Consider the following 17,252-nt stretch of genomic DNA (forward strand, 5'->3'; position numbering starts at 1 on the left):
CAGTATTTCGAGAAGGAAGAGTCACGAAGGAACGCAACGAAAACGGGAAGAGAAGTGAATAAAATTAAGAAAAGGAAAAGTTTTTTTTGGATTAACGATAACGATCCAGTCAATGATAACGATAACTTGCGCTCTTCTTTCCTCTACCATCTTTTCTTTTATACCTGGACTATCTACTTATGTACAGAGGTATGAAGGTTTCTTTCATAGTACATACGTACTAACTGCGTACACGTAAAAAGGCATTTGTACTTGCTCCTTTCAGTAAATATAACTCAAATCTAGACAATCGCCCCAGAATTTATCCATCGTGTGATAAAGATGAGGATAAACGCTGGTAAGCCCGTGCGCCTCGTCCGTATAGGACACCTGCTCGAATAATATATCCGCGGCAGAAAGAGCCTTAGCCAATGCCATTGCTTGCTGATAGTGAACGTTATCATCGCCAGTACCATGAATTAACATGTATTTCTTTCCACGTATACCATCAACCAATCTGGTAACGTCACTCGCGTTATAACCATACAGATTATCCTCCTTCGTAGGCAACCCCATATACCTCTCTGTATACATGGTGTCTGAAGAATAAAAAAAATAAAGATTGATACCTAGCGTTCGTGATTATCTGACTTATAATAATTTTAATTATAAATTACCATAGTAAATCCAGGAAGAGACTGGCGCTACGGATATTCCGCATTTGAACACAGATTCTGTGTCAGTAGCCAGAACCATGGCAGTGGCGTAGCCACCATAACTCCAACCCCATATAGCAATCCTGTTTGAGTCTATCCAGGAATATTTGTTTTTAAGAATTCTAAAAAAGAATTAATAATTCCATTTAAAAAATGTCAATGTGCAACCTATGATACACTTGCACGTATGCTTGTATCATGTAATTAGTTTGTCCGATAGCATTCTTTACTTACTTAGTAACAGCTATTTGATCCTCAATCTCAACAGTACCTAATGCTCTGTATATCTCGTAAAGCATGGCGCTACCCTTGTAGGCACTTCCTCTGCCATCGATCCAGGCGTAAATCACGCTTCTGTTTGTCGTCATAAACGAATGAAAACCGTAGGAGGCTGCGTCCGTGATCCTGACCGTGTTTGGTCCGGCATACCTGGAATACGAAGGATTCCAGTCGTTTGAGAGTTTAGGACGGGCGCAGATATTTGACAACAGCTCCACATACTGGCACTTACACGTAAACCATCATGGGGTACGAATCATTTTCATCGAATTGGGGTGGTAGAAGTAAACGAACTTTACTGCCGTATCCATTAGCAGTAATTATTAAATTCAATGGCGTTGGCTGCAGCTTGGCCTTAAGTCTCTCTCGCAGTGATTCATTCTCCTGCCAGGAATATACCTGCTGGTGGCTAGAGTTGTAAATCCTGGCTGTCGTGGGATCTGGACCAGCACAGGTCAACGTATAGAAGGACATGTCACTGGAAAAGCGGACCGTTGCGTAGGTGCAATTGTTACCTGTAATTACAATTTATTCAGTTAATACGTCACATATAATTACAAATTATTTATTTAATCCTAATATATATACCTTCAGGTGTCAGGTAATTACAAGAGATGCAGGTAGGCTCATTGTCACCTTTTATTGGCACTGAATATAAATTTCTCTGAGACGGTTCATCGGATCCTGTGGCCAAGTAGTAGATTCGCTCGTTGATTTTATCAGTGCCAAGCAGAGAAGTAACGGCAACAGTGCCAGGACTCATGTCAGTCTCGTTACTTAGGACACCGTTGGACAATTGATATCTTGTCACGTGATTAAAACGTCCCGCAGCCGTGCCCGACTCCTGATAACTTAACAGGATCAAATAATCGTCATGGATTATAGGAGTGGGAACCTCCAACCATCCTTCTGTCTCGTTTAACGTTAACAGATACGTTTCGTTTCCAGAAACGTCGTAAGCGACAATCTGCCCGACATTTTGAACACGATTCGTCCACGTAACAGCGACAGTTTCATCGTTCAGCCAGGAAACGGTGTATAAGATATGATCCCTAAAAATAATTAATAATCAGCATTATTGCAACCTGACACTGATAACAATGAAAAACTCTTATCTATATATCCAACATATTAAATGACGTTCGACAATTTGAATTTTTATATTCTATAAGTATAAACTTTAACGACCAAACGTCAATTTGTCCAAATGGTTACTTTCGCCTAAACGACATTTAAAACAGTGCCGCCAACGTTTAATCGTGCAAATAGCAATTATCGTATGGACCCTTTTTTAACTGTATTCAAATATACGTGTTTTAATCAAGATTACGCAATTTTATCTACAGTCCAGTCGGCGTAACAGTTACGAGTGGTATAAATCGATTATTGCAATACGCAAGCGTAAAAGTTTTAATGGAATAATTTTACTCGATTGGCTAATAAATTTGGACTATATTTTTTCGTATTTTTTATATACTCACGAGCCTACAATGTCTATCGGCGCGCTCAGATTTATCAATGGACTGGATGCATTGGATAGATCCACTAGAGTCAAGTACACAAGTGGATTTGTGCTGCCAGCCTGTAAAATAGAAATATCGACGTGACTCAAGTGGAATCAGTAAAATCGCCGGCATTATTTAACTTGTCGTTTTAAAGCAACATGAAAACTTTGATATCGCTACAGTTATGTCTATGTGCATTTAGCACAGAGGATTTCAGGGCAAGTCGTGATCTTGTTATCAATGGCAAAACTATATATTTTTTTCTACTCGCTTTTTCATTTCCTTTATTTTCAATTCAATCGAATCGACCCACGTCCGTAAAGGCGCTGCTAGCACTTTGCCCTGTTAACGTGAAATTTTATCGTCCTGTGAAAATCAGTGTCGCCGGTCTTACGTAAGAATCTAGATAAAGCCGTGCAGCTTTACCAGCGACTCTATGCACTTGTACAATAGTAATTTTCACTTTGGAAAATAACACTCTTATCAATTAGCGTGTTAAATGCAGATGGATAGGTCACGAGATAAACTACCTCAAGAAATATTATCTCAAAGATAACAAGCAACAACGAAGATTCCAATGATCCATGATAAAAGATCACAGAGTACCACCTACAATTTTTAAACGTTCCTTTAACAACCGTCCAGACTCTCTGTACGATATGCAATTTCCTTACCTTGGGATATTTAATTTTTACATCGGTAGGATATTGATACTCCGCGTCACCAGGTTCCCCATAATAATAATAAGTCGCTTCCTTAACATCGGTATCGTCAAAAGTGGCAAACGCCAAGTGATTTCCATCGGGCGAAAACCAGACTGCACTTCCGGTACCGAGTATTTCCTCTATACGATAACAAGTCAATACAAACAGTATGAGGAATCTGTAAAAAGGGAAGCAACAGTGTAGACTTTCAATTTACCTTCGTAAACCCAGTCAGGTACGCCATTATAAACCACACCAGTCTCCCCATCGCTTGTCAGTCTTCTCACCGTGGCGGAGTTGCCAGAAATGCTCCTGTAGTAGACGTCGTTGTCCAGCACGTAGACGAGCCCGTTACCAGTTGGCGCCCAGGACGCCAGTGGAAGATGTTCCAAATTTGCTATCTCATCGTACCTTCTGAAATTCAACAGAAACTCGTGACAATGGCGTCCACGTTTGATGTACTTAGCAATATAATAATGTTGTTTACTTACTGATCCGCAATATCGTACACCAGGTATTTGCTGTATGTCGAGTGTCTGAATCCCTGAAAGGAGAGAGAGAGACAAAAGAAAGAAGAAAAAAATAGGTAGAGAGAAAGAGAAGTATACAGAGCCAAGATACAAAGCCAAGAGCGTGAGAGTGCACTTTTTGTCTTTGCGAAATAAGAAAAGCTCAATAAGGAAAATGAAGAAAAATTAAGAAAACGATCTACACTAACCGTGACGTCATCGTAGCGAATAAGAAGGTAAAGTCCGTCAGGTGACAAGGAGTAACCCGTGCCGTTGACGTCTGTCTGAAATAATAATTGACATATAATAATTATGCAGTATAATAGCGACTAAGACTAGAGGTACGAGCCTTTTGTTATCTAAAAAAATAACTTTTAATACAGCACTTTGCAATGGCTCTACCAGTGGAGATTAGTATCAAAGTCTATAAAATGCAGCTGTGATAACGATACGTTTTCGTAATTATTTCTTTTTTATCAAACCGCTCGACCAGATTATAAAACGTTTGACAGAGCATTGACACAATAACCGCTTCGTTATCTGACGCGTGATACTTGTTATCAAAAGTACCTTCAATTTGTTATCAATTTAATCCACCGTTGATTCAATGTATTAAATGTTAATCGGTTTACTAATCCGATATACATATATATTAAGTTAAGTTGAGCTTAAACTAAACCATTAATAACTACCAAAACTGTAGCATTGAGGAATTCCACGCTTTCTAAGCTGCTGGCACTGAATTTCAGTAAGTTTTTGGTACCGCTCTGCCGGTACATTATTTCCGTCGAAGAGATCCAAGTGCCGTTGAAGGAGTACGCCGAGAATCTACCGGAATACGCCTCCTCCAAGGAAAAAGGCACTGGGGTATCATCGTCCGCGATAACATCGTCTTCGTCTCGTTCAGAAGGCCGAGCAAGCGTCGCTACGAGACAAAGGCCTAATAATAGTAGTTTGAGGACCTGTCAAAAATAAAAAAATCATTTTTATCACCGTTACAATACATTTTTAATGGCTGTCCGTAGATCATCGGTTGCACGAGTTTTTTTAAATATAAAAATTGGTACCGACTACTGCATCGATGTTAAATGCTCCTCGAATGGTTTACATAGAAGCGACACAAAGTCGAAGTCGAACCTTCCTCTAGAGTCTAGCATTTTGAATACGAGCGACGAAAGTGACACGTAAAGGCCGTACAGAAGGTGATTGATAAATTGAGATAGTTTCCGCGCGGTCGACCTGGCCGCCCTTGAAACTTTTCTATCGATGGGATTCTCAAAGTGATTTTCGGAGAGCCCTTCGGGAGATATCGATTTAATATCGTCCAATACGACCAGACACTCCCTCGTCCCTAACCTCCTTGATAACCTAACCACTTCACTTAGCATATACACTCGTATCACTTATACTATACGTAGATGTAATTTTATCCTGACTCTCTTGCAACAGATCTTGAAATTCCGTTACTAGGTATCTACCTAGATCTACGAAAGAAAATGAGAAAGAAAGAGGATCTATGTCATACGTACATACATAAGGATACGAAAGATCAAGAAGTCAAGATAACCAGGATATATAGGTTATCCAAAGGAAACCAAACTTATTTTTTACACCCTCCACGCTTATCCCAAGCTGGAAGGTAGGATATTAATCCCAGTAAACAAGGACATACCATTCCTGTTGACATGATGGCTGCACTGACGATCCACGTTGAAATACCGACTGAGGCAGAGCCGAGTACTGCCTTTTTGCCTCTTAATATCAATGGCCACTATTCTTTACCGATATGACAATTCTGAAGTATATCTCAATCAGCAGCCTATTACAGACGTAGACTTTCCTCCCACCTGGAACCCCCTTTTTTACTCTTTCATATCTGACGCATGCTCGACTATACTTCACGTTTCGCGATAACACTCCAGACTGTTTACGAGGACTCTTCCGAGAGTATAATATTGAGTTAGCAGGTTTTATTGTCTTGTCATAAGTTTCGTAATAGTTATTGTTCCTATGCTTATGCGAGTCGATCAAACAGCTCGACTACCCTAATCAAACTTATAGGACGATATAACCACTGTTACAGACGCCGCTTCGTACGACCTGGAGACCCGATACTTCTGATGGGATTATTACGACCACGAGGATCTACTGCGAGAAGACTTTTGAGGTTACGAGTACGTCTGTTATGCTCATTCGTATTCACGCACTATACACCGACTGGAGTAGCTTGACTTTGTGTATTCTATGTGCAGAGTGGCTATTACAATCGTTTAAGGAACTGTAGTTCATTGCATCGAAACTGTCTAACTGGTTTGTTCTCAATGAAACAACCTTGCGACACGACTTATCCTTTTGCCAGTCGTCGAACGATACTTCCTTCCGTTTAAGACAACTAGGCAGGTCGTTGCGATAATTCAAGAGAGGCTTGGAGCTATCTTGTTGTGTTGAAGATCTGCCAGGTTGTCTTTTGTCTTATATTCTATGTGTCACTTTTTTCGTTTAGGATTGAGTATCTGAATGTCAATCTGGATAAGAGTACGATTAACTGATATTCATTGGGATGTAATATCTTTGGAATTGATATATGTCTAATGTCGTATCTGGATTATCTATGAAATTTAGAGATAGATTGTGGTATGATCAATCTATAAAACCGTTTGATAAGGATATTGATTATGGGTAATCGTTCAGAATAAGTTTCTTGGTAGTTTAAAACTTTTTCCGGAAAGGCGAATCGACTGAGAAGTTAAACAAACTGCATTCTCGGCTGTTCGGTGACGCGCTTGTTGGTATACTGGTTGTTTCCACTGGAGCGAACAAGAGTTAAATACTGCCATCTATGAGTAGAAGGAGCTATTGAGAGAAATTTTCACAGATGTTAAATGCCTAGTCTATTTATCGTCGATCAACGACCCTGTATAACTCTTACCTGTAGTCGATCAAGTAGATTTTCAGTAGTTATCACTCTTGTAATATAATCAATCATCAAGTCCGATTGATAAATCCAGTGGTACACTGAAGCAATGAGTATTTGAATGTTTAATAAAATTAAATGATCATTGACAAGTAAAGTAATCTTTTCATTTTTTATAATTCATGATGCTCCTCTTGACACAAGCAAGACAAGTCTTTTCCTTATCTAAAACGTAAAAATCAAGCTCGTTAAGAATCCGACGAGGACGACCTCCTAGTAGTAGGTTATGATTGAACGCCGTTCGGTTATTAGTTTAAACTTAACCTGTAAACATACACGAATCATATAGGGTTGAAGGATCCACATGCTGGTAGCAGAGTAAGCGAGCGATATAGTGGACAGCTTACAGCCACTTTTATTAAGTTACGAGCCAATAATCTCCAAGAAAGAACGGCGTAAGGAAATTCCAGTAAAAGAAGGTATTTCTCAAATTCCACATTTCCTCCACCATGACTGGACCAACCTCAAATTATTAATTAACCCTCAAATCTCAAAATTACATAAGTATCAATTTTTAAACAGACATTTTCCCTTGGTTCGTCTCATCATCGATCGAAGTGATATTCCAGAAAGATACCTATAGAAAAGCAAACACCAGAGCATCACGCAAGGTTCTAGGGAGGATTGAACCACCCCCCAAGAGTATAAGTAGAGCCGACTATCCCCACTGTCCAATAGTCCTCGGCGACAGTCATAACAGTGGACTCCAGTTGCTCAGTAGAATCGCATCACTGTGCAAAAGAAAAAGAAAGTGACGAAGATATCGGGATCGCGATGGGAATAATACACGTCACTACAATGATCTATGAATAGTGACGGTGAATCTGTTTGTTACGTACGTTGAGTCGGACAGAGGCCATTGGAGTCATTGAATACGTCACTTCCCGTTGGTGGGGCCGTGGTAGGAGGTACAGTGGGGAAGGACGGCAGGAGGCACGTGTCATCCCCTTGACAGCGTTTACATTCGCCATCAAACCGTTAGGTAGTCTGTTACTCGCAATTGCCAAAGCCTTGAATTCGCTGTTGCGTTACGATATTCCCGTTTCCATTGAAAAAAAACATTGAATGCTCAACGAATCGGCAGATTGGCTAAAGTATCAGTGAAATCTTTTAAACATGCTTCGAAACGTTTTTGTATAACTGATTTTACTTGAGAAAGTTGTCTACTGATAATTTAACGATGCTTATATACATATATATTTATTTAAAGAAAATGTTCAAGTACGGTTAAAATAATAAATTCCGTTCTTTGCTTGTCTTATTGGAATAACGTGACTCGAATATCGTTCAAGGTTCCATGTTAAATCAAGTAGGACAATAGATCTGGAAGATAGAAAAAAGCAAGGTGGGTGTAACGAACGATGGCTTTTCGATGATAGAAAGTAAAGAATGGCCGGCAGTGTCTGTGGATGCACGGTCCTTACAGCATTATTGCAACAGCAGCAGCAACAGCAACAGCAACGTCGCGCAAGGAGACAAAACACAGTGAATTCTGGTACTGGTGAGTTTCTTTGTTCTTGGAAAGAATATAAAATACCTTCACTCTCCTATACACATTCTCTTCTGTTTATCTCTCTCTCTCTCTCTCTCTCTCCTCAATCTCCCTACTTCTCGATCTTTTCACTTTGGTATTCTCCGGCGTCCCCGCATCGGGATGCTGCGATTTTTCCTCTCTCCTCCCCCCACTGCCGCGCTTCTGCCTAGCTTTGAAGACCAGCTGCTTCATCTCCGGACGCCGGTTCTGGACCCTTTGGTCGAGAAGCCAAGAAAATCCAAGTAGTTCTCATCGCCAGCCAGTGGCTAACGGCTTGTGCTTTCACGCACGACGTAAGACGCACTCCAGTCAGGAACTTTCCTTTTCTGACGTCCACCTCGTACGCGAGTAACCAGACACGCGTGGTATAGCCAGAGGAAACTATAAAACGAAAAATGTATAACAGTGTGCCTAGGACAAGAATGGCTATACATTCGTACGAGTATGTTTCTGCTAATAGTTCTAGGGCCCGATAAAAAAAGCGCTTAGATAACGTGAGGGGCCTTACACCAAATGAGGACGGGCCTCTATGCCTCTATAGTGCGTGTTTACTCTTCGAAACATCCGTATGGTGTCGCTTTTACTCGAAGGTGGAACACCAAGTGTGTTGGGGCTTAAGGCCCCGTGCAGGTGCCCGCGCGAGACAGCACCCAAAGCATCGTCTGTCATGGTGGGCCTCACGGCTCTTGTTAGCTACTTTCATTCTTCTCCTGTATCTCTTCTGTGATCTGTGAATTTTTATTAAAAATTTTTCATCGTCAAAATTCATTTCTCACTTTACATTCTTCGATGGAATACATAAGAGTGCCTTTTTTCTTATACCGGGTGTTTATGAAATTCATCAAGTGTCGTTCTACGTAACACGGATAATACTGTGCTAAATATTATCTTTAATAAATATTATAATCACCATCAATATGGTTCTCTTTGGTCGTAAGAAGAGACCGGACGATCGTCGTCTGCTAGCCAGCATGGATGCCATGAACGGCGCGAAGGTCCATCAAATTGATAACGGTAAATTGGGTAGAGGAATTAAAAGAGTAACCCATCTGTATAATATTGACTGTATCGAGTATCTTAAAATATGAGGAAAGTATCACTATTATGTATTATCAATACCCACGAACAGTATCCTTCCAATCTATATACAAGAAGACCAGTATCATTTTCTAGTATCCATAATACTCCAATAATCCCATATCAGCCACAGGATCGTTCTTCGATAGGAAGTCTGTCATGGAAACGTGAATATTATGCAGTCACGCGAATGGCAGTACCAAGAACATTTCGAATTTCACCAAACAGTTGTCTCCTTGAAACTAAATCATACGACAATTATTAACGTCCACTCGTGAATTCACCGTGCATTAGCATCGTTGCACTTTGATGATCTTGAGTCTGTTCGGTATACAAATGTGCGTCCACCTTCACAAGACGTTTACTTTCGCAGACTGCCATTAGGGCGATAGTAACGAGCGCGTAGTAAGAAACTCGTGGCGGGAATTTTGAAAAATCCGTCATTCTCCTGCTGAAAATAAAGAAAGATCAGCTCGTTCAATGTAGCTACCATACAGGGGCGCGCGTCGTGTCAGCCGCCACCTGTAGCTATAAGAATATTGATCGTACCAGAAGAGATGGCCACGCCCGGGTTAGCCTTCACTGTCACATCCTTATTTCCACGACCCCAGTTCCACCCCTATTCGTGATACCCGGTCCAGTTATGGAGGAGTGTGCCGTGACTGTTCCAGCTGCGTTCATCCACGTCAGAGAGAATCTCGAGGAGCTGGGTAAAGTCGCTGAAGATACGGACCTGCTCTTCCTCAAGGGATTACTAGACAGCCCTGTGGTGACGTCGTTGGTCAAGGTGAGTGCTGGTTTCAAGATGAGTTTCCATGTAACAATTAAATTTTAAGAGCATAATGCGTAAATAAATAATTGATATTTTTGTCGCTGAGAACAAACCTTGAATATACAATGTAAAAGTCTGACTATAAAACATAGGAAAAATATGGTCGCTCAATGAGAACTACTGTGTCGTACGAAACTACATTTCTTTTCGTATATCCAAGGAAACGACGTTTCGTGACTACAAACGTTATTTAGGGATTTGGAAACAGAGCCCATGTAACATGGCTGTGCATCGATTCTACGCGTTTCCATAAGTGACGTGTAGTTTTCGCGCGTTGTAAACACTGTTGCCTGGCCTCGCGTCATCGGGTAATAAATATATCTATATATAATATGATATTTGTCTGCTGTACGTAATATACAATGTTTACTACGGGCGCACGATGGGATTATCGATTAAATTGTTAGTGTACTACGATTTTTCTTTGACACTGGATACACGCGTCGATGCTCTCATTAAAACAATCCTTTATGCAATTTCACCATTATGAAAACGCTGTAATGCGATACAAACTGAAAGCCATTGCAACACAACGAACCGTTACTCTATAGGCACATCTATAGAGAATGCAGAGACAGTGTATAAACATGGCGGTCAAACGAATTTCTTATTACATCAAAATTCCACAGAGCTTGGTACAAGCAGCCAATAAATTGTTTTCCTTTGTTGCGCAACGCACGTGCATAAACTGGTACGTAGCATCCGAATGGTATTCGCTGCAGGAGTAAAAGCGAAACAGATCGATGTTATTGTTTGGGGCATGGCCTAGTTAGATATAAGTAAAAATACGACCTGTTCCCGGTACTGGTGAATCTGTAGTCTTAAAGTGTAGGCGTCATTCGAAGGTATATGGATAACTGTTACGTTGTCGACTGTTCCAGACTTACTGGACACCCTGTAGATACGTTGTTTCCTTGGCGCGCTTCCCTCACTGGTTTCTTGGCTTCTTCAAGCCAAGCCCTCACATTCCACTTAGCGAAGTCAGGTAAAACATCAGGCAGGTAGGAAAGCACAAAGTTGATTTTAGGGCGTTAAAATCTTTAAGACTTCAAAGCCACCGCCATTGTTCTCATTTCTGGAAAGTAAATGACTCGTTAGTTATTACGTGTAGTTATCTATACCGGATGACACGGCCGACACCAACAGTCTAATTGTCAACGTCTAACCTCAAAAGTGCAAAACTGGATAAAACGAATAATTGGATAAAATCATAAGAGCACGGTAGACGTCGTGCTTAAATCGTTGACCCTGTAACGAATCATTGCTCCGACTCGTTCGTACGAGTTAATTGGCTGTGACCTGGTGAACCCGTTAATAATACGAATTTAGACGGGTCGGGAGCACGCCAGTCTGAACTGCGATATGACTCGTATGAAATTCAATGCATGCTACGGCGTAGGGATACGACTATGTAATTTCAGTACGGCGTGCTGCTTGCTAATGGCAACAAAGAGGAGTGGGAATGTTAAAAAGAAGTGAGTGTAAGGAGGAAGGAGAATGCAGTGATGCAGTGCCGTATCAAATCAGGGCCCCGTCATCGGATCTCACTGTCGTCACACTCATTTCCTCAGGAATTAAATGCGGTTAAGGTTCCGATCTTAGTCACCGTCCCCGATAGTGGTTCCACTTTCCATCGTCCTGGTCCCACTATTTTCTACGGCCCTGAGTGTAGTGTAGCGGAGTGTTGCATACCAGGAGAAGAAAGAGTCGGGGGCCCCCACCTGTTTCATAAACCAAGCGAACGGGCTGAACAGACTGTGAACGGACTGAACAGGCTGAACGGGCTGCCTACGACGAGGCGAAATAGTAGGCGCGGCAGTTTTCTGATGACGCTACCATACATACATCAGGCTCCTGAAGACCCTCGCGATTACGTTTATTTCGCCCTGGTGTTTCCTCCCCAGTTCGGCCAAGGGGACGATCGATATTTTACTACGCGACTCGTGCATCCACTGTGGATGAGTAACTGACTAACGTCAAACGCGTTGTGCTCCTGTAGTAACGTAGTAGAAGCGCGTGTCGCTATCGGAAGAGGATATTTTCAGCCAGGTGAGAAGGCGCGTCATTATTTTCTACCGTTGAGTAGTAATCTTCATTTTTTCTTCTTCTTACCATTACGTCAATCAAAAGTATCAAATACAATTGCGTTCTTTTTCGATTCTTCAGTCATAAACCTTGTTGTATAATGCGGTTAATGTTCCTGCGATGAGATCACCATGGGTGTACTGTGTTACTGGGGTTGACATACCTTTATAAAGATAGTGTATTATTTATATAGTTCATCAGATTTCGAAATTAAATTTATTTCACGCTTTTTATTTATGGGACATTCGGAGATCGAGTGAGAAGTATACTCGTGATTTTAATTAGATGCCTCAACATTTATAGTAGCTAGTATCTCTTTCAGTTCTTTGCTATATTCTAGGAGCGGACAGTCTGTATCTAAAGAATCGTAGATCTCAAAGAGCGACGTTTAACGGAACTTCAAGTAAATAGAAACTCGCGGGTTTTGTCGGTGGAGGGACAGTATAGCTCGTCCAACAGTGGCACGCGTTTAAAATCAGATTTCTAATGTCAGAATCAATGAGAAACTTACCATATTCCAATTGACGTTTTACCGAGAAATTTTTAAATACCAGCCACTGGTTTATACTCGAATTCACTAGACTTGCTGTGTAGACAGGTCAAACGTAAAGAAAACACAGCGTCCTCGTTCCCATTAATAAATGGTTTTCTCTTTGAATCTTCATAGTGAAAAATTCGTTGATCAATAATGTACATTGGGTTTGGTCTGTTATGTTGAAATCCATACCTAGAATAAAGTTCATTAGTAAGAACAGTCGAAATCTGAGTAAACATACTATAGCGTATAAGCGCTCATAATCATGGATATAGATATACCTATATATATAGTTTACTAAAACATATACCTACTATTTACACAGTTTTCAATATTTCAATAACATTCGTGAGGCCCAGTCCAAGCAACATCCGGAGTTTTCTTAAACAATCATAAGGAAACTCGGTGCAGCAAAGAAAGTGCATTTCAGTTCTCAGTTGACTGCAGTGCCGTGCATTTCGTTGGTGGTACATACCCGAAGGTCAAAGTTCATCGGTTAAAGGACAGTTCCCTAAAAGAAAAACATCACAGATTTCATTAACAAGATATTGGATTCAGAGTCATGACTGAGGTTTGAATGTTGATTCAGGCGTTGCTTTCCTTAGTGTAGGTATGATGGGAAGATAAATTGAAAAGATCAATAGATCCACGGACCGAATATATCCTGAGATCTTCTTGTACCTCTTGAAGTAACGTGGGCCCCGTACGCTGTCGAGGAAAAGAGCGTAGCTTAAACCCGTTCTAACTTTCACAAGTATTACGGTTCACCATAGCAATAAGCCACCGCAGCCACATATGCGACTTACGGGACTCTATATCTAAATATAGATTGAGAAAAACTCGAATTCCGTGCGAACGATTGAACCTAGACTCACCAGGTATTCTTTCCCAGGTACAGGATCGACTGGAAGATCCTCCACTATCGGTAGAGCCAGTGTGTCCAGTTTGTGACATCGTCGACGAGATTCTTCACGACTTCAAATTATCACGGAACGAAAACGCTCGTGAGCTTGTCAGTCTTCTTCGAGGTTCGCATCTGAAGGCTCTTTTGGAAACGCACGACGCCGTCGCTACACGTCGGGACGCTTCACCGTCGCCTGATCCATTGTTCTTAACTATGCCTACCGACGAGAGAGCCGACGCTGTCAGGGTGGTTGGTCTTAGGAGGAATCCTGATGAACCATTGGTACGTGTAAGGATCGTCTTCGGAAGCGTGACTTGAACGTAGCTAAATGTGAAAAATGAGAGTTTTTTGAACACCCGGTACAGACTAAGGAATGCCATTCTTGTAAAATCAAGCTTACCTAACCACGCTTCTGAAATACTTAATGAAAGTATAGATGTTTCGAGGTATAGCGTCATGAAGATTTATAACGACTTGTTTCTCCTTGATTTTAGGGTCTGACAGTGCAGGTGGATGAGTCCGGTAATCTCATTATCGCCAGGATCCTGGGTGGCAGTACAGCAGCTCGTCAAGGACTCTTACGAATAGGCGAGGTGATCATGGAAGTGAATGGACAGGAGGTGCATACCCCTGATGAATTGCAACGGGCTATACACAATGCCAAGGATAATCTTTCCCTGAAACTTGGTCCAGGTATAGCTGGGGATGGTTCCAGACCTCTGAAATCCACGGTAAGTCAGAACGAGAGTATCTGGTGGACCAGCGTCCTGGTGCAGCGATACTAACAATGATTTTCTCAATTTAATACAGTGCTACATGAGGGCGCTCTTTGATTATGATCCATCCGAAGATACTCTCTTACCATGCCGTGAGATAGGATTACCATTCCAAAAAGGCGACGTGCTCCTGATCGTAGACCAGGCTGATCCCAACTGGTGGCAGGCACGTAGAACCGAGGGCGAGAGCCTGGGGCCACCAGGATTGGTTCCATCCTTAGAATTGGAGGAACGAAGAAAGGCATTCGTGCCACCGGAAGCAGATTTCGTTCACAAGATCAGTATATGTGGTACGAGGATCTCTAAGAAAAAGAAAAGAAAGATGTATGAGTCAAAATCAAACGGGGAATTCGACAGTGCTGAATTACTCCTCTACGAGGAAGTAGCCATAATGCCACCCTTCAGACGCAAGACTCTGGCCCTTGTAGGACCTAGAGGAGTAGGTCGAAGGACTCTGAAGAACAGATTGATTAATAGCGATCCTGAGAAATTTGGTACTATTGTACCTTGTAAGTGATTTAATAGATTCAATCAAAATGATCATCCATTTAAATAATTATTTTAATAGTTATTTTAATCAGTCACTTCAAGGCCGCCAAGAGTTCTCGAGGAGGACGGCAAGAGTTACTGGTTCACGGATCGTGAGTCGATGGAATGTGACATAAGAGAACATCGTTATCTGGAACATGGTGAACATGGTGGACATCTTTATGGCACCAAATTGGATTCCGTACGTGAATTAATACGTTCTGGTAAAATGTGCGTCCTCGACTGCAGTCCAGCAGCGCTCAAGATTTTACACAATAGCACAGAATTTATGCCGTACGTCATCTTCATCGCTGCGCCGGGTATGGAGCAGCTCAAGTCTCTTTACGATCTTGGGAGATCAACTGGAGCCAGCAATCGAAATTTGACGGTAACCATAGATCATTCACAGTCATACTGCCGAAGTTGATATTTTATGGAATGCCATTACAGTATACAAAGACTTAGATAAAGATACGCCAAGAAACCTTTAGAAGGTCTTAGTACCTTCATTACCATTGTATTGTAAGTGCCCCATTGAAACACTTTCCCCTGCTCAATTTATAGTCATTTTTGTCAGGGCTTGGGAATTCAAAGTCACCTTTCCACCAATCACATACCACCATAATAGTTCTTGGTGAAAAGACGCAGACGCAGCTGAAAGAAAAATTGTGTGATTAATTTAATTCCCGTCTAAGCTCAATTATTATTTAGCATGTTCCCTCATAGCAGTGCTATAAGTATTTGTTTTCAATATTACAAAAAAAGATTTGATACAATCAATAACATTTGTTTGATTTTCCAAAATGGTTGTCATTATTATGACGTAGTTGGACCCCTTAAAACCTAACCTGCAATGTTAAGTATGCATCGTCGTAGTGAATATAATTCCCACGAATAATTGTTACATATCGTAATTAGTTCGAATGCGTAATTGATTTAATTGTATACGTATTTGATGTTCGCTTTGCTAGTTTGACCGCCAGAGCTCCATCAGGTACAGCTCCAGAAGAGCCAGAACATTGGAGTCACTTGCATCCCTGTACGAGGTTTGTATTGCATGAAAACTATGTAAACAAATGTTAAATAGTTTATAAAAATGTTACCTGCATGGTTTAACAATCATATAAAGTCCAATGGAATCGACTTCGTTCAAGACTTTCATTTTATTTACTTACAGGAAGACGACTTGAAAAATACTCTGGAAGAATCTGCCGCCTTGCAGAGAGCTTACGAGAAGTATATTGATCAGGTAATCGTTAACGAGGACTTTGACAACACCTTCAGACAAGTAGTAGCAGCCCTGGACGCCTTAGCAACCGAACACCAGTGGGTTCCAGTTAACTGGATCTACTAATTTCGTACAAAGCTTAGAATAAAACACTTTGATTAGACGATCCCTTGTAAATCACGACACTCTTATGTTCAATGATGGTGTCGAAAAAAAACAGTCTTACACAGGCAACTTATTTTATAATCATTGTTGTTCTAGCAAGTACAATTATTTAGAATTTATGTTAGTTCGTTAGGTACGATCGACCCGTGGATATTTGCACCAAGTACTCATGTTGACCTGAAAGAAATACGAATGCCGTAATTGAATTTTTGCTAAAAAGTAAAAAGAAAAATATCACATGGAATATGGAAATCATAGATAGGCGACGAATGCACGTGAACGTATTGTTGGGTCAATCGCCAATTTTAGACCGCCGTCCAATTACTTTTAAGACACGTAATCTTTTTTTAATTTTAATCATACATTTTGATTAGCGTTATTCTTACGTTTTATTATTTCGATTTAATGCACTCTATGTATTCCTGGCACCCAGTGCCTTAACTACGTGTCCTTATACTTAAGGACCAACACGTACGAAGACCTACGAGACAACAGACTCGAGATTATTGAAATATTTTATACGATTATCGTATAAAAATCAACTTGTAAATCTATCGAATATGTTTAAGCAAACTGAACGTCGCGTATCGAGTCGATAACCTGGATCGTCTCGATTAACAAAAAGTGTAAAGGACAAATAAATTTTATCAAAGATTTGTTACTGACATGAATTACAAACTGTGTATTTAATTAATCCTGTACTATGCAATAGCAAAAATTCTGAACTACAATAAATGGGTAATTTAGGAGAGAACGGATACATTCGAAATGTATAAAGAACATTGTCACAAGGACTTTCATTACGTTATATACTTTGTAAAGGTTTGTATAATTAATTGAATTATATGAAACAATGTAAATACCATTAATATACTGTAGAATTTTATCGAATTTTGTCAGAACATCATGCTGTCTCCAACGC

At 40.7% G+C, this 17,252-nt stretch overlaps 2 protein-coding genes across 10 annotated transcripts; one reads left to right on the forward strand and one right to left on the reverse strand.

Annotated features, from left to right (window-relative positions):
• Positions 1-64: 64 nt before the first annotated feature.
• Positions 65-6,469, reverse strand: LOC107270520 (venom dipeptidyl peptidase 4). 2 transcript variants are annotated; one of them, XM_015745594.2, is made up of 12 exons: positions 5,365-6,469; positions 4,385-4,654; positions 3,902-3,976; positions 3,675-3,727; positions 3,401-3,597; positions 3,154-3,323; positions 2,456-2,556; positions 1,563-2,026; positions 1,207-1,489; positions 930-1,124; positions 657-817; positions 65-578 (listed from the first exon to the last, which is right to left on the reverse strand). In XM_015745594.2, the coding sequence occupies exons 1-12, from the start codon at positions 5,377-5,379 to the stop codon at positions 262-264; spliced, it is 2,301 nt and encodes a 766-aa protein (XP_015601080.1). In that variant the 5' UTR covers positions 5,380-6,469; the 3' UTR covers positions 65-261. The 2 variants fall into 2 exon arrangements, with proteins under 2 accessions (XP_015601080.1, XP_015601081.1); XM_015745595.2 differs by lacking the exon at positions 5,365-6,469 and adding an exon at positions 5,222-5,349 and having other exon boundaries at positions 262-578.
• Positions 6,470-7,008: 539 nt separating this feature from the next.
• Positions 7,009-17,001, forward strand: LOC107270521 (MAGUK p55 subfamily member 6). Of its 8 annotated transcripts, none has more exons than XM_015745598.2 (9): positions 7,021-7,648; positions 8,046-8,167; positions 9,949-10,064; positions 13,622-13,915; positions 14,128-14,364; positions 14,444-14,918; positions 14,991-15,325; positions 15,909-15,983; positions 16,115-17,001. In XM_015745598.2, the coding sequence occupies exons 2-9, from the start codon at positions 8,056-8,058 to the stop codon at positions 16,289-16,291; spliced, it is 1,821 nt and encodes a 606-aa protein (XP_015601084.1). In that variant the 5' UTR covers positions 7,021-7,648; positions 8,046-8,055; the 3' UTR covers positions 16,292-17,001. The 8 variants fall into 8 exon arrangements, with proteins under 8 accessions (XP_024943652.1, XP_015601084.1, XP_024943650.1 ...); XM_015745597.2 differs by having other exon boundaries at positions 7,022-7,648; positions 7,959-8,167; XM_025087882.1 differs by having other exon boundaries at positions 7,021-8,167; positions 13,628-13,915.
• Positions 17,002-17,252: the final 251 nt, after the last annotated feature.

The sequence above is a fragment of the Cephus cinctus genome, unplaced genomic scaffold (genome assembly GCF_000341935.2).
Source record: "Cephus cinctus unplaced genomic scaffold, Ccin1 Ccin1_scaffold0786, whole genome shotgun sequence".
Lineage (NCBI taxonomy): Eukaryota > Metazoa > Arthropoda > Insecta > Hymenoptera > Cephidae > Cephus > Cephus cinctus.